The sequence below is a fragment of the Salvia hispanica genome, chromosome 4 (genome assembly GCF_029641045.1).
Source record: "Salvia hispanica isolate PSC_SH4W2 chromosome 4, Shi_PSC_v1, whole genome shotgun sequence".
NCBI classification, from domain to species: Eukaryota; Viridiplantae; Streptophyta; class Magnoliopsida; order Lamiales; family Lamiaceae; genus Salvia; species Salvia hispanica.
Genome location: NC_142695.1, coordinates 19,566,405 through 19,584,193, shown reverse-complemented (window position 1 = coordinate 19,584,193; position 17,789 = coordinate 19,566,405). Strand labels below are relative to the sequence as shown.

At 36.2% G+C, this 17,789-nt stretch overlaps 2 protein-coding genes and 1 pseudogene across 4 annotated transcripts; 1 reads left to right on the top strand and 2 right to left on the bottom strand.

The window, feature by feature from the left end:
- The first annotated feature begins 1,220 nt into the window (after positions 1 to 1,220).
- On the top strand, positions 1,221 to 1,666 carry LOC148927424 (protein RADIALIS-like 4 pseudogene; annotated as a pseudogene).
- An 892-nt stretch (positions 1,667 to 2,558) lies between these two features.
- Positions 2,559 to 7,562, bottom strand: LOC125192702 (TIP41-like protein). The gene is made up of 8 exons (XM_048090331.2): positions 7,364 to 7,562; positions 6,390 to 6,575; positions 4,448 to 4,535; positions 4,038 to 4,151; positions 3,862 to 3,921; positions 3,747 to 3,788; positions 3,357 to 3,485; positions 2,559 to 2,825 (listed from the first exon to the last, which is right to left on the bottom strand). Exons 1-8 carry the CDS (start codon positions 7,501 to 7,503, stop codon positions 2,724 to 2,726), a joined length of 861 nt encoding a protein of 286 aa, XP_047946288.1. The 5' UTR covers positions 7,504 to 7,562; the 3' UTR covers positions 2,559 to 2,723.
- A 1,424-nt stretch (positions 7,563 to 8,986) lies between these two features.
- LOC125196168 (pathogenesis-related homeodomain protein-like) lies at positions 8,987 to 16,719 on the bottom strand. Of its 3 annotated transcripts, XM_048094569.2 has the most exons (10): positions 16,584 to 16,719; positions 15,155 to 16,271; positions 14,563 to 14,728; positions 13,696 to 13,819; positions 13,484 to 13,596; positions 12,848 to 13,408; positions 10,475 to 10,738; positions 9,871 to 9,960; positions 9,597 to 9,768; positions 8,987 to 9,307 (listed from the first exon to the last, which is right to left on the bottom strand). In XM_048094569.2, the coding sequence occupies exons 2-9, from the start codon at positions 16,018 to 16,020 to the stop codon at positions 9,646 to 9,648; spliced, it is 2,307 nt and encodes a 768-aa protein (XP_047950526.1). In that variant the 5' UTR covers positions 16,021 to 16,271; positions 16,584 to 16,719; the 3' UTR covers positions 8,987 to 9,307; positions 9,597 to 9,645. The 3 variants fall into 3 exon arrangements, with proteins under 3 accessions (XP_047950526.1, XP_047950524.1, XP_047950527.1); XM_048094567.2 differs by having other exon boundaries at positions 8,987 to 9,768; XM_048094570.2 differs by lacking the exons at positions 8,987 to 9,307; positions 9,597 to 9,768; positions 9,871 to 9,960; positions 10,475 to 10,738 and adding an exon at positions 10,745 to 12,601.
- Positions 16,720 to 17,789: the final 1,070 nt, after the last annotated feature.

The following is a 17,789-nucleotide window of genomic DNA, read 5'->3' as shown; positions in this document are numbered from 1 at the left end:
TGTATCCAAGTACATACTGTTACTTTTCTCTATGCTTATTACATAATATACACAGGTAATCTGCCATATGCCCCCTTAACAACACCCTCAGATAACTGAAAATTGGGTTAGAAAGATCTAAATACAGTAAAACTTTAATTAATGATTACACACAAACTTGCAAATTATGACATTAACCCAAAACATATTATAGGGGTGAGAATATATCATGGAAATTTTATAACAATTAATACACTCATCAATCTTTAGCATCTCTGAGCCAAAATAATAATAGTCTAAAGATCAAGCGTAATGCAGGTGGATAGCAACTATCAGTATAAATAAAAAAGGATTGTGCTTAGGAGACTGCAAGTGAGAAAATCAAATTTACAGCTGGAGAAGCGGCAAAGCAAGCCAACAGTGGATCCCTAACCACAAAATTATGAGATTGCCATAGAAATGAGAAGCTGGATCATTCTAGATGATAAAGGCACGGGGTTGGTTTATCAACTCCTTGAACAGTACTATAAGAATTGGTACTGAACAACCTCCCATTTTGTGCAGGCTCCCCTATAGAACTACCAATAATTCACCGATCAATTGTTGCATCTGCCTAGTTCTTTAAATGGTGTATCCTTAATTTATTATGGAGACTAATTACAGAAAATATATAACCAAAACTTAGTCCCCAATTCAGAAACTCGGTTGATAGATCTGATCTTTTGAAGATGTTTTGGAGAACTGAAGAGCTCATTGTGAGGGTTTACCGAGAGGATTTCTTAATTGGCTCCTTTTTCCTTCTCATCTGTCAAGGCTTACTGTACTGTCTGTACAATGTACATAAGCTGCAGTTGGGTAAATAAAATTCGCTAAGTATCTCATAACTATTATCCGCACTTAAGTTTCAAAAGCCTCGCTGATGAGTCTGTCATCTTCCAGGAAGCAAATGAATATGGAAAGCCAGGACATAATACCATCTCACTTTTCTAATGATGTCAACAAAAATTAACATCCATGGCTCTAGGTATTACTAATACGCCAATTATTGGCTCCACCAACAAGTGTCACCAGCATCTTTCATGATTAGCTATGCTGTAAACAACCAACCATTCCTCTTATGTGCAATGGCTGATGTGATTAACTAAAGATATTACAGAAGACGTACATCAACATCTGTTAGACTTTTACATAGTCAGGCTGTTAAGATCGCACATCAAACTCATACACAAATATGGGTGGGTACTTAAGTGGCAACCAATCTTTGAGCGGTGTTTAGGAATCCATTCTTGAGTGCTAACAATTTGGTTCAATCTATACTCCATATTAAATAAGTGTTGAGTTTGAGGTAGAATTAGTGTTACAAGATTGTAAGTAGGTAGAGTGAAATGGCATCAAGCTCCATGAAGTGGAGTGCTAAGGAGAAAAAGGATTTTGAGAAGGCGTTGGCGGAGTTCGGGGAGAACATCCCGGACAGGTGGGGCAAGGTGGCGAGAGTGGTGGGCACACGGACACCGGAGGAGGTGCAGGCCCACTATCAGATCCTCCTCGAAGATGTCAAACATATTGAGAGCGGCAGAGTGCCCCTTCCCACACACTGGAATGGCTCCAGCTCCGACGAGGACGAGAAGCTGAAAGTGGGTTGATGGAGTGGCGGTGTTTCGATGTAGTAGTGAAACAATTAATTAAAGGTGGATCATATATGGGCATGTTAATGTGGGAAATAGTAGGAATTATGTAAGTTTTGATGATTCGGTATTGGCCAACTTGCATGTACTTCAAAAAAAAAAAAAAAAAAAAACAATTTGATTCAATCTCCCAAAAGCGACATGCCTGGTTTGATAGAAGGCTCCCCGAAGTGTGAGCCATCCTTGGATATCTGGCCTTCAATACTTGTTACAATCCACATTGAACCCATAAGCAATTATGGGTGGGTACTTAAGTAAAAAGCCTCCACTTTTGAGCTTGCTTTTTGGGTGAAGTTAGGGCTTCCATTCCTGAGTGCCTAACACAGGCAGAGCTCTCATTTTCTCTTACAGGCTAGTCATTTTCCTATCCAGACTGCTATCTACATGCCTCACTATATTTGTCCTTTTTATGTAATGTTTCCTATCAAGAAAATGATAGAGAATGAGATTTGGTTACAGAGAGACTTAATATTTAGTTAGGATTTGATTAGGTTTTATTTACTTAATTAGTTAGGATTTGATTTGATATTTTAGGGATATAGGATTATTATAAAAAGCACTTAAGTATGAGAGCAGCGTATCTTTGGAGAGATCATTAATCTGGACAGTTACAGACCGTGGCCTCCTTCATGAGGATTAGTTTATTGTATTTCTTTCATTAGGTTAATTCCATTCAGTTATTTCCAGATCCTGTTCTTTCAATTCTTTATTTCCAGTATAGGTTCATATATGTTCTTGTTCGTCATTCTCTAGCCTTTACTTCTATTAGAAAATCACACGCATGCAACAAGTCTGATTTCTTTCAATTACCCACTGACTAGTGCCTCCAAAACCTTTCCCAAATATTGAAGAGATCGTTTAAAAATAAAAGAAGAGCATAAAACCACAGAAGAATAATTAAAAGCGAAACTTTCACATCAAATAGGTATAGTTTCCTCAAAACAAGTTCGAATCTACATTACATATTGCTCTAAATTCTTCAAGAAGATAGACAAGTATTTCTTAAGTTATTACTTAAGATTTTAAATAAAGCTAAAGTCTTGATATAGCTTACAGTATTTATTTTAATATAAGCTTTTGGGTTTTGCGCATGGCCACTGGGAGCCTCTCACTGATGGTGCCAGGATCACTGTATGCAGAAGACTCTGTAGGGTATCCTTTCTGCAACAATTGACATAGAGTAACATCAAAATGAGAAAAAGGAAACGGTAAAGGAATGAACCTATTAAAACGAGTGCAAAACTAGTTTAGAATATCAATTTTTTTAAAATTTGAGGTGTATAAGCTAAAATCCAGATTAAGAAGTAATGCAGTAACGAATGTCATGAGTCAAACTCAAAATTTGGACCCAAGAAAGGCGATAAAAAAAATTCAAGAAAATTTTCCAGATTTTAAGAGAGAAAACATTACCACCTCCGCCTACAAAAAATAGACATGTTTTACCATTTTGGGCCATCCACCAAAATTAGACTAATTCTAAAAATGAAAAGTTTTGAACCAATACTTACCATATACACATCATTCTAAATGTGGACCCCACAATCCACTTACACTACTTCCACCATATTTTCCTTCCCTCTCTCTTACTTTACCAATTATGCATTAAAACTCGTGTCATTTACAACTTTGTCAATTTTTTGTGGACATAGGTAGTATTTCTGTACTGATTAACCAAAAATGAATAACACTCACAGACGACAAGGCTTTAAAGGTGGCTTCTCTCCAGCATATTTCTCGTAGAATAACTGGTTCTGTACTCTCCTTGAAACTACAATGCATGCGAGTGTCCCTCAACCTCATGAGCACCCCATCAACTCTGAGCTGTAAGACAATGCCCAAGAGTGAATAATCACAGCAAAAAGAGTTGTAACACACATGATCTATATACTTGAGTCTAAAAATATACCGCCGAGCATAGATCGAAAAAATATACCACCCTAGCATAGATCAGAAGTAAAGGAAAAGGGAAGTATTTAAAGTAAGTTTGTTTAGCACTTATGGGAACTCAGAAATAAAAGAGAACTTTTAGCAATTAATATGATGTGTGCTCAAGGACAAGTGAGAGATCTTAAACAGGCTCACCCAGAAGCGCAGGAGAAGAAACCATCCACTTGGCATAACTCTCTGCAATATTAACCCATCAGTCCATTCATACGGGAATAAAGAAAGTAACAATTTACTAAAGACAAGTATTTACCACTTTCACTGTCAAAAGAGAGATGCCATTATCAGCCAATTCATCTTCATACAATACGACCTGTTGATAAATTAAATATGTGTTGGTCATAGCTTGTGAAATTCTATATCAGAAATGAATTTTATCTAGAGTCTGGTGTAAAAGCTCCTGGAAGAACACACCAACTTATTACATACCTCATCATAGAATAGAATGGATTCTTTAGCTGATAATGCAACCATGTCAATTTGTTCCTCGCAATCTTCCCAATGAGGACTGCAGATACTATCTCCAGGAGATCTTCTTCCAGACTAATCAACGAAACACAGCCTTTAAGGGTTTAATTGAGAAAATGAAGTAATGTATGCAGACTGCAACATATACATGAATAAAAATCGCAAGGCCTTCCATTTCCTTGGGAGTTCATATAAAGTTGCACCCAGGCATGTTATGAGGAAAAGTAAGCAGCTGAGAATTAGAGATAAAGTGGCTAAAATGACTGATTCCTTTGCTATCTCAAAATCAACGATAACATCATAACTCAATAACTGTATGAATCCTCTACTGAGGAAAACAAAGCACAGAAGCATCAGAGAAGATGGCACACCTCAGGACCTTTTTCAACACCAGCACTTCCAGAGTATGGAGTTGTGAACGTATAGTCATAATCCAGTATCACCTGATCATTAGGCTGGCTGTTGGATTTAGAACAAATAATGATAAGAGGAATAGTGAGAGAAATCATAAAGTTAAAGTGGCAATCAGTTCAGGCTGTTCAGCTGAACAGCTAAGTTGGGCCCTAGTCTGGGTTTTTTATTCCTCAATGCAGGGATAAAGATTGACACTCAATATGCTGCCTGAACTTTTTTGACCTATAAATGGTATTAACCACATCTAAAATGAGACATGTCAACCAAATATTTGTAGAGCACGTGCACATGTAAGCCAAAGTGATGATAATCATCTTTGAAGTAGTACCAAGGGATAAACTACCAGCCTTAAGTCTCAACCTCAGAGACTAATTCTCACAGTAAATATTTCCAGAATGTGCTGTATATATCTAATCCAAATATGGAAGTCTTACCACTGCAATAGTTCAAAAAAAGGAGCAACCATCAAATATCCAATGCTTGACCATGTGAGATTTTTCCTAATAATTAATAGTACTATTAAACAAGTAATAATAAAGTCTTGTCCCAACAACAAACCATTGCCCAAATTTTAGGAATGCAAGTACGTAAAGCTAAAGATATGGATACAGAATAGGATAGGACCAATCCAAAAAGAGAACTCCCCTCATTCAACACCCTAACCAATTAGCAAACCAGTATTGAGTTCTGTACCACCTTTGATCATTTAAAAAGTCATTTATTTCAACACCCTAACCAGTATTGAGTTCAGTACCACCCTCATTCAACACCCTAACCAATTTTAGAACTGCTTTTGTGGATAGAATTATTTCAAAAAAGAACACTGGAAAAGTTAACATTCTTGGACAGTTGGACTAAAAGAAAATTTTAAGAGGTTAGTGAGAACACTTGAACCATCCACCAAAAGGAAAACATATTGGGACACTCCCCCTGGTCCTTCCAGGTAACTAAATGCTTACCACGGATTGACTAAACAGTTACAACTGCATTAACAACAAATTTTTCTAGCAAAATGATCCTGCTTAACACTGTCTTCTAGGATTGTTAAATTTTTATTCTCTTTCGAACGATTTATGAATTATCATAGCACACTGCTATAGAAATTGAGCAATATTCTAGTCATTCAAGGTCTTACTAATCAACCTTTCCACCAAGCTCATCAAATTTGAGCAGACCAGATGAGGAAACTACTGAAACGAGGTTTTCTGAATTGTATGAAGAATTGAAGATGATCATCTCAGTGATCAGTTTTCAGCCAAGTCCCTGGTGTTTCCAGCATTTTCAAAACCTTAACTCGATGCAGGTCTGAAAAATCAAAGTACCAAACTACCTGATGCTGAGATCTAATGTTTCCCCTCAGTTATACAAGCAATCCATGACAAGAATTTACTTAAAAAGTGTTTTCATCTCCCCATTTTCAGGCATAGGGCATAGGGCTAGGCCAAACAGATAACCTCTCAGGTCCCAGCATTTAAACCTAATATGCATTACCTTTAATGCTCTTTGTGGTAAACAATCTCCAAGCCACTTTCTTTTTATATTAAATCAATCAAATACATTGTTCATAACAATCAAAATCTTCTAATATGGAGACAAGTTTCAAATCTATCTAGGATCACTCCTAGCTCAAGTGATCATACAAAAAGACTAAATAGATATATTTTCCAGGAGGACACATTCACTAGGCCATTCTTGAGTACACCAAATAAGTCAAAGGCTTCAAATTTGGAAGTTGGGAGATAGGATTATAGGAATTGACCCAACAATACTTCTCCTGGATCTACAATCGTTCTCTAGCCAACTCAGAAGTCAAACAAGGTCATAACATTTTGTGACAAAGTCAATATATCACCATAGTACAAAGATTAAAATTAATACTACGTATATGAAAATGCATACCATCGGAATTTCCAAAGAGCAGCTGCAGGAACTTCAACTGGAGGCAAAGCTTCCAGCTTCCAACCACATAGAGCATCATATGCATTAAAATGAAGTTTAATGCCACTGTTGATGTGCTTAAGAATCAAACAACTCTCACCAAAAACCATCTCTGGCAAATGGGTTGTCTGAAGCTTCTCTTCCCATCTGCGGGTACACAAGCTTGTAAATGTTTGAGGCAAATAAGTTATGTCATAGAAAAAGTACACTACAGTTCATCAGGAAGTGATAGTTCGTATCTAGCTGACCGCCGACAGAATATATTTTCCACCCCAGTGGTTTGACCTTAATGTTGTGTTCTCTTTGGTTGTAAAGTAATCATAAGAAAAGATTGGAAATTTTTATCATACTTTAGTGGTCCCATAATTTTTTAATACTTGTTCTTTAGGAATAAGGATGCAAAACATGGGAAAAGGGAGGAACATGTTATCACACCAATACCCCATGATAATATTCTCATGAAATGGAGTGAATATGAGAGAAAGAGGGCTTCCCGTGAAAAAATTTCCATTCTATCCGGAGAAATTATGTATGCTACTGTACTGAACATGTGAAAAGAGTGTAAAAATGAGTGACCTTTTCAATCATAGAGAACACACCATTACTAGAAAATGCTGCTCTAGCTCAATTAGAGAAAAATAGCATAAAGATGGCATCTTGCACCAAAATTGGAAGATCAAAGTTGTCTAACTTATCGAATTAAACGTGCTAGGGTTTCCAACTCGATCAAAAAACTAAAATTATGTCACAACATTTTCAATTCATCCGCATTAAAGCAAAGACAACAACGGGATCATTCTACACAAGAACAACTTATTTCGTGATAAATATTTTGACCTGTGAACTGGTTTTTGGATAAGTTGCAGCAGTTCACTGACAGATAAATTATCATAGTATCAAGCAAGTGTAAATAGAGAGGGGTAATAAGACAGTACTGCTGGACAAGAGAGGAGTTGAGAATTGAACGCTTGGCTGTCTCGATCTCCCAACCGCCAATGAGGAATCCGACGCGTCCGCCGCCGAGCGGCACAGCGCCGGCGGCCTTCAGCTCCCGCTCGTCACTTTCCCACTCCATTCCCGATTAATTTTTTGTGTTTTTAACGAGAAGATGAATGCTTTGTTTCTACTCTTGAAACTTGAAACCCACTACTTAGAGGCATCGAAAGAAAAATAAAAAAATCCACGATTTTGACTTTTGTATGGCGCTTTCAGTACAAACAACACACGCGTTTTAGTCATGCTAATTTAGAGGGCTTATAGGGGTGGCGGAAACGGGTTATCTGCGAGTATCCGTACCCGATTTTAGCCAAATTTGTTATCCCAATATCCGCCCCGCGAAGGGATTACCCGGGTATCCCATACCCGACATTACGGGTACTCGTACCCGATCCGAAATCCTAATAAAAAATTTGAAAACCATAATAATTGTCAATGTTCCTAATTTACTTTATTAATATTGGTGGTAAACTTTGAATAAATTGAGAATAAAAGTGAATGGACACTCTATAGCTAGTTCCGGTGAGTTTTCTATTGTATGTTCGTTGGAATATAAAAATGTTTTAAAAGAACTTTTAGATTATAAAGTACTCCCATTGTTCCGTCTTAATAAAGGCATTTCATTTTCTTTCACTCATTTTGAAAAAATAATAATATAAATACTCTTCTTTACATTATTATCTCTTTTATTTTATTTTTCCTCCATTCTAACTATTTATTTTTAATTTTTTCAAAATGAGTGCATATATGACTATTATTTATTTAACTATTTGAAACACCTCTATTAATATGGAACAAAGTGAGTATTAAAAAATGGTATATGACTAATACTAATAATAACGGATATTATAGGGACTAACGGGTATACCCGCGCGGGTAATGGGTATAATCGCTACCCGTAAAACTCTAAAACGTACTACCTAATCGTACCCAATACCCGGCGAATAGCCGGTCGAGATAAGAATTACCCATTACCCGCTATCCATTTTGCCACCCCTAGGCTTATATAATTCCGAAATTTACAAGTTCTCAAAGTGTTTGAATAATTAAATTTAGAAGATCCAGAAAAAAAAAATTTAAAGAGTGTGATCGAGTGGTGTGGGACTCGTCCATCCTTAAATCTTAATCAAATGGTCCAAATGGTTAGAAGATCAACCCTTGTATTTGGGTATGGAGTACACTGGACCCACGAGGATGGATACTCTTGGTAATTTCCAAAAAAAATTCCTAATTATACAGATCAAATTACAGATATACTATGAAAATAGAAAGCTGGCTCCAACTTCCTACATGCTCCTATTAATTCGAAAAAAATCTGAGTATTGCTAGTAGGTTTTTGTACTACTCCTATTTAACAATATTGAAAATAATACATAGGGCAATAAATATGCGTAAAAGGAAAATTTAACATAGAGATATTGACCCCTAATCTCATGGTAATTTCCTCTCTCTATGCTATGTGGAGTGATCATATTACTACATCGCAAAATTAAAAACACGATAGAACTTGGCAATACCTAGCTCAATGCTCAAGAAACTCGCAACTCTATCGAGCTTCAAGATGGTAAATAAATTGCCATCTATATCTATTTTTCAATTGAACAAGATAACAAATATAATTATTCATTCACCCCCAGTCCGTAATAAGTTTTACAGGCCTTTTCAATGCGAAAATTAATTTTTTGTATGACAAAAATTGGAATAGTTAATAACCATTTTACAAAGGCACAAATAGAACAGATAAGTTGAGCTTTAACTTGAGGTTCATCACCACCTCGTACCACCAAGTGAAGCTTCAACTCCTTACTGCCGGACAAAGTCCACATTTCACTGGGTTGAGAACAACCTAAACATGAGGCAGGAGGATCACCAGGGCCCAGCTGCTGAAATGTAACACCATTCGATTTCGAGGTGATGAGCATTGAATACTAAACGTGAGTTACAGTGCACTTGTCAGGACACAAAGCAACAAGATCATGTGATGAGTTCTATGGAAGTTTAAGATATTTTGCAAGGAACGTTGCACAGTCAAGAAACAGCGTTGCTGCTATGAAGTTGTGCACTCTGCATATAACCTAGTCCATTATGCTTGTCACCTGAAGCCAGATCTAAACTACCTTTCTTCTATTTAGTTACCCGCTTTCCTGAATAATCTCCACTAGTGTCACTTACCAAATTTTCCTCTCAGTTTTGCAATATGGTTCTGTGCTGAGATCTCACTTCATTTTGTGTTTTGATGGGAGTGTGTGCCATCAGTACCAGCAGGTGGTCTCTCAGCTGAATTTGACTCCACTCGTGGTCTGTGATTAAAGCTCCAACGTGCATTCTCAAACCATTTACCAACCTTCAGAGTAGAAATTCAGCTTAAATATAACAAAGAAGCGTAATAATAGCAGAAACCTGCTTTAACTAGAAACCAATACAGGCTATAAAAACATGGTCAGACCTGTCGGACTTCAAGCCCTAGTTCTTTTGCCAGGTTTTCTTTCATAGCTCTGTCAGGGTATTGGTTCTCATTGAAGGATGCAAGTAATCTCTGTAACAACACAGATCCATTATCGAAAATCACCGTCAGAAATCCCTAAAACTAAAGAAAAATAAAGATATGTGAAATGCAAGGTATTACAGCAGTGTTTAAAAAAAAAAACTTAAATTGAGTATACATAGATTTAAAGCCAATCTTGATAAGTTTCTAAATGCATTTAGCGAAGATTAAGAATGAAAAAATAATGAAGGCTAGCACAAATCTTAAAAACAATGTAGTGGATATAAATTTTGTGTAGAATTTTTTCCCCTAATTTATTGTGGAATACTAAAAACTCCTCTACTTGGTCAAAGGTAAGTGAGTCCCAACTTCTGCAGCCCTTCCTCTAGGTTCATCCATGGCTGGAACAATTCATCATATGCAGATGGGTAGTTGATTACATTTTACCTACCCTAAGGATAGAGAGGAAAAATGCTCGAAATATAGAACAAATTACATATGCTATAATTAGATGGGCTGTGACATTAGTAATGCTTAGAGAAGCATTAGTGTATTAAATAACTACCTGTGTTGCAGCTTCTCCTAGCCGTTTAGGAGTTGGTTTTTTAGCACTCGCACTAGCACAACCATCAGAATTGTTTCTCCGGGTCCCCTTAGAATTACGCTTCTTCACTGTTTGGTTTTCATCCTCTTTGTTTGTGTTACTCGCTGTAACAACAGTTTCAACAGAAAACTTCACTTCATCCTGATCAGTTTTCGTCCTCTTCGTGATGGTAGAATCATCGAAATCCTCGTCACTTGAATCAGAAGAAGAATTACCATATGTTTCCTTTGAGAATCAAATCATCATTTGCCGCAGCAGGTAGCAAGGAAATAGAGAAAGAATGTCAGAGAGTTAATAAAATTAGAATACCATACAATTCAAAATGAGAATCATTAAACAAAATCCCATTCTAAAGAAAAAATTGTTTAGTTAATATGAAGCTGATTAAGATCACGTAATGCCAAGAAATTTCTCTGGCTGATATGAGAAATCTACTTCCCTGCAAAAATTATCCACAATCAACTTCAACTTACCAGTTAACCTGTAATGATTTGGACTTGGTACTAATGTAAAATAGCACTTAGCATTCACATTCAAGATATTTCCACATACAAAAGTGTCATTGCATAATATGCATATCATGTGTTTTAGTGAGTCAAATTCACAAGCAAGGTCTCTTTGGTCCATCTATTTTTCATGATGAAAAACAAACTACTTTATCACTACAAAAGTCCACGCAAGAGCAGGACAAAAATTTTAATCTGCTAAGGTAACGTTCATTTTTAATGGGACAACCCAAAAAGGAAAACGTTTCATTTCTATGGGGCCAAAGGAAGTATCTAATAACGAAGCGCGTCAGAAAAAGAAGAGATTTAGGAAAAGAATTGTAAGGGGAAAAGAGGATTTTCGCATATAGGCAATAGCTAACACTTCTTCCATATCAGGGGAATGGAAGAACATTATGTATTTTCTACGAGTTTTATCAAACCAAATCAGATTAGATATAGCCTCATCCAGCTAGATTGTAATAGTGAATTATTGTTTGACCCACAGAGAATCACCTAAAACAATAACCAAATAACCCGCCTCTAGCATCAACCAGTGTTCTCCTTTTAGCAATTCATTATGCGCATGCTTAAAAATCTGAAAATATTTGCTGCAGTCTTTCATGGTGAAGAGCGGGGTTGGATATGGGCTTCCCCCATTTAGGAAGGATTCATTTTATTTTTGTCCATTTAAACCTCCTTCACTTCCATCTTCCAATTTATCCATGTTGTTTACTTGATTATATGACAGCATCTATTTTTTCCATCTTCACCATGATATAACTATTAATCAAGCACAGCCTTCTCCTCCAACATTACAACTAACAAAAAAAGAAAGACTTGAGGCTTATTACCAGACATTTTAACATTCTCCACCTGCCTAGACCTAAGTCAAAAAAACTTCTTAGCTTTCAACATACCAACAAGCCTCAATATATGTGAAAAATCAAGAAAATACAGGATAACTAGGTTATGTGCTATGTTCTCCCACTGACGGTTACCAATTCCAACTTACGAGAAAGGAAACATTTAAAATATGCTTCTCTGACTTAAGAAAAAGCAAGAAAGGTGTAAATAATGGGTGCATTGAGTTGAGATTGAGAAATTGATAAATGGTAAATTAAGAAGATCTTCTTGACATTCCAACTTTCTCCATTATCTTGAGAAATATAGTCAGTAGTGTATATCCTTAAACCTCATGTAGCAAGATGTTACTTAATTTTCCCTCTTGATGAATACAACCAAGATACTGGGCTTTCCCATAGCTAATATGGAATATGCATATAAAATATCTACCGACATTACCATTTAACCGGTGTTGATACTCAGAAGTTAAAGACAGTGATACTGAAGTAGATTCTCCAAAATAATATACTAGATAACCAAAATCAATAGTTGGTGCAGGTACTGAAAGCAGAAGCTAAAAGAAGTAGCATATTCCTTGGTGAAGTTACGAATAGCAGTCTCACACTAAGATTCTTAAAACTGTCCAGGAGAATATGCTCCGCAACACTTACTGGATTTACCTGTCCTATTTTTTTCTGAAGATTGTCTAAACATCCAGCCTCATGAAAGAGGAAATAACATATATCTGGCCAAAACACTTTTTCCATGTGGGTTAGCATGATCATTTAATGCAACTAGAATGACATCTAAGTAAGTCCTAAGTTTCGTATTGTAAAAACATATGTGAATAACTCTATAGGGACCTAACTATCCAATGAAAATGGATGCAGATGCAAGCAACCTTGCATACGACTAAAATAAAATGATGCACTACAGAGTGTAAACATCTAACGTAGTGCAAGTGTAGAATAAAAGATATAAGTGGGAGAAATAAGAGACTGACATCATTTAATTTTTTGTAGTCCAGCCTTTCTACATGTCTTTTTCTGGATAAAGGTTCTGCACTAGCCTCTGTAAGGTACGATAGCTCATCTTTTAGTGATTGCCTCTTTTTCCTACCCACAATGGAAATTTCTTCACCAAAGCCTTGGGACTTTTGTTTGTGATGTGCTGATGCCGAAGTTTTCCTGTGATCTTCACTAGTAGCGGTCTCATCATCTTCAATCAGAGCTCTAAGATCCTCTGAATCAGAGGTAAAATCAGAACTTGAACTATCCTGCTTCACCTGATTATCTTTATTTGGAGCAGAGGGATTGAAATCATCATCTTCTGAATCATCAGAAGGAAGCCCCAGATACTTTTCATTATTATCAGAAGCATCCAAATCATCAGAGGCAGAAAAGTAGCTAGATTCATCTGGACTTGACTTATTTCCTTCAACCTGCTCCGAACTATCAGGCTTATCAGGATCATATTCTTCATCCTCAGAATCATCTGATGATGACCCAAAACCGTCATCCATTTTCTTTCCTGATGCAGCAGCAGCAGCTTCAGGAAATATCTTCTGTAAATCGGAGCAATGATTAATGAGCAACTAATTTCAACAATTACAGAAAAACATATCTGGGGCAGACTAGACCTCCCAACTGTCAATAATAGAAATTTTGGTTTCTTGGAAGTCCTTAAGCACGTCAATGCAATCAGCTTTGCAATCACATCCAGGGCAAAGCCAGCTTTCGTCACCTGGAGGAACTATGTATGCACACACAAAAAAGGTGAACGAAATAAAAGTCAACAACTTGATATGGAAATGATAAGAGAAACAAAATCAACTCAGTGCCATCATATTACTGTCTGTTTTTAAGAGAGGTGGTTCCAGGCAGAACTGATGGAATCCTCGTTCGCAGGCACCATCACAAAGAATGATATCATTCTCAAGAGTCAGATCCTTAGAGCCACATTTTGCACAGAAAATCTGCACCCAGAAGTACAGCACAAGATTCTTATAGGTCCCTTTTGAATAATAAAGATCGACGCCGATTCATGTTGAGAGAAGTATAACCATGAAAAGAAGCATTACTCTAGGAAAAAAACTAAAAGTGCCCTTTTCCTTAAGCAAAGTGTCAGCCTTAGATAGTACTACTTTCGTATCATAAACGGAATGGCATGCATAGCAATTCTTAGCAAGAGAGTTTGTGTCAATATATTTAATGAGACCAAAACCCGTACATATCAGCATCCCATATTCATGGGAAAACAACCGCAAAAGGTTCAGAAACAAACACAATATAATCTCAAATAAAGATCTTGAGTAACAATAAGATTTTCTAATCTTTGCCTTTGTTTGGCTGTAATGATATTCACGAGAACTATTCCCAGTCTATCTACAGTACAAAAAATACTTTAGAGAGCATGAAGAATCCAAGAATGGATTACATATGACCTAGGTAACAACCTATTTATTATTTTACCACCCCCAGACTGAATCCCAAAGCCCGATACTCTCTATACACTTTCTACATAGATGATTTTGTAAGCTGTTTCAAGCACTCTTTGGGAAGGTTTCAAGAAACAGAATAGAGAGGTTTGCATAATTGGTGCAATATATATCTAGCATGGACATGATTTGCATACTTCATTAAAATTAAGCAATGCGAGCAAGTCCAGTTTAGCGCAAGTTATATAGAGAAGGAACAAAGTATTCTACGCCGTCCATACATCTTCACTGTCGATCTCTCCTTTTGCATCAAATAGAGATTCCGGAAGCTTTCCCACAGTGAGCGACTGATCAAGGCTCTGAAACAAGGCTCTTATCTTCAATTTGTAATTCAAAATACGGGATTTTGCCTTCTCGAGCTCCTTCTCCGGCTTTAATTTGTCCAAGCTGCAAATCCAGAGTGAGAAGTAAGATACTAAGATTTCGTCTAAAAGAGAGAAGTCGTGTAGAAGTAAAATAAAATTTGACAAGCAAACATGATCCGCCTAGGTTTCAATTGATCTGCAAAGAAAGATACAGAAAATGACGCACAGATGTTGTAGTATTTACTGATCTGCAAAGTTTCCCTTTAACTATTGTCTATTGTATCATACAATACCATGTCTGCCGTGAAGAGTAAATAACCAGTGAATAGTGGTGGTATTATATCTTAAATTTCCCAACCATAGAGGCTAAATTCAACAGAACTTCATCTTATCTCAATACTAAATCATGATACTGTCGATATATTGCTTAGAAGGCCACATCTTCAGTTGAAAACAGCTTCAACAAAATAATGCAAAAAAAAAGTATACAATTAAATACAACAATTACCTTTGCCCTCTCCAGCCTTCAGCAGAATAAGCATCAATTAAGTTTTTCTCATAGTTTATCCTGTGCAACAAGTATCTTAGATGGTTTTTTTTCCTAGAGAACTCACTGACAGTAGTTTTCTGCATATTTTTTGGCTTTCTTCCCCTCTTTTTCTTTTCTACATTAGCACTGCCTTCGTTGACAGTCTCAACAGCAACAGGCTCAGGAGCCTTTAGTTTTTCTTGCGATCTTGAACGCAAAAGCCACGAGGTACTTGATGGGCCTTCTAATTTAGCTTTTCTCTTTATTCGCTGCCTGGAAGACACCGTACCATCATTTTCCAGGACAACAGAATCATTATCATTAGTAACTTCCACCTTCAGCGGTACTACCTTTCCACAGCCAGGATGGTCCTGGAGAGACCCTCTATCACCATTTTCCAGTAGAACAGAATCATTAGTAGCTTCTATGTTCAGCAGTACTTGCGCTCCACAGCCAGGATTAATGGAAGTTGTTCCAGGAGGAATACCTATATCTTCTAGACAACTGAGCACATTTTGGGATGCAACCTCCAAATATTTAGAATCTAAATTTATCCTCACATTTTCCAATGTTGGTTCTTGGTCATTTGTATACTCATTATGGGGAATCTCTCCATTAGCTAGTCCTATTTCTCGAGTCTCATGTGATTTTTCTTGCGCTGAAACTAATATCTTTTCAATATGTTGAGCTTCATTAGTCTCTTTTTGCTCCATTTGTTCGCTGACACATCTCTCTTGATCCATTCGACTGTCGTATGGTGGATCAGATTTTTGATCTTTGGGAGAATTCGACTGTTCACACATGTTAGACTCAAGTTGTGCAGCCCCATTATCCATCAAACCCATTACAATTTCTAAGATTACAAAGCTTTTGACCCCTAATTGGCACTTATTGCCTACTACAACTAAAATTCTACAATTCGCATACGGAAAACAGCTACAAAACTTTGAGCCCTCTACGTGTTGAACTTAGCTTCCTCCACAAAATGTTTTGATCTCAATCTTGACAAGTCGCCAAAAAGTCTCAATGCAAACAATACTCTTTTGCTATTCCAACCACAGCTAACTTCCCATGCAACTTCTCACTACCCTAGTTCCTGAAATTGAAAATAGGAACAAAAGGAATACGAACATTACTTTCGAATCCACAACTAATTGAACACGGAAAAATGCTTTAATCCAAACAAATTGCGCAAAATCAAAAGGATTCAGTACACTAACATGCTGCCTCATATAAAGGACATATAAGAAGACAGCTGAAAGTTGAAGCCAGGAATCTTTCAACCATTTTTTACTAAGATTTCGTATTTTATTCCACAAACAAGGTGAGATTAAAATTATTATACATATAAAAAAGAGAAGACAGAGGAAACGGAATATAAAGCTAATGGCTTGGAAAATTTGCTTACCGAAGAGACGCTTCTCACCGCAAACAAAATGTGAAACCGCCTCTCTCTCGTTCTTAATTTGGTGTGTGTGTGTGATCGTATGCGCGCTTTAATCTTCCAAATCAGCCACCACTATCAAGTTGGATGTTCCCTCGCAAAGAAGAAAGACACAGAAAGAGAGTGGGCAAAAATGACCTGTGGGCTTGCATCGACTTTATTGGGCTTCATTGTGCTGATATCGGGCCAACTATAGAACAAATTTGTAGGCCCAAATACTAAGGATTTATACCTGCTCAGGCCCAATACCAGGCCCAGGCATTTTGAACCTTTTCATATCAGGCGTGGTTTTCATTAATTCAAATTTTTGGATTCATGATTTTGGATATTCTTATTTGATTAAACGAATAGAGATTTTGTATTCAAAATATTTGCAAATATTGATTTAGATATTTTAATAAATAAGGAGTGGTTTTAGTGAGAACTTTGAAAATTGAAAAGTTTATTATACTATCATTTCATTAATACATTAATATCAGTTGACATCACAAAATACAACAGTTATTAATACTGAGTCAGAAACTAATATTCATGAATTAATCAACGATCTGATATTGAGTCAAAGAGTGATATACTTTGTGATGCCAACTGATATCAATATATTTGCGAACTCATATAGTTATGTGTTATGACAAAAAAAAATCTCTCATTATCCATTTCCTATACATATATATTCAGAAATTCAATATTGATACTTATTTATGTTCAGTTTAATGTTTCTAAGAGTATGTTTTGTTGTTTGGTGGTTAGATATTGTGTTTTTGTTTTTAGTCTCGTTGTACTTGGTTTTAGAGCATTCACATTAGGGGATTTTCATAACGTCCCAACTCTCTATCACGTTTTTTTTTTTTCATTTTCTGACAGACCACAACTTCCACCATGGATATTGGCTCCCTAAGCACCTCTGACCTCCTCACGTCTCTAGCATTAATTTGCAATTTCGTTCAAATACATATAATAAATGAAAGCATAACTAATTAATCTAGTACATTTAAATACTCAAAATAATAATAAATGCATAAATTATTAATTTTGTAATTAAAATGCAATAAAAAGTACACATATTAATAATTAAAATTAAAAAAATATAAATACAAATTTTAATAACTGAAATTAAAATGCTAAATAAATATATAAATTAATAAATGAAATTAAAATTCTTGCTATTCA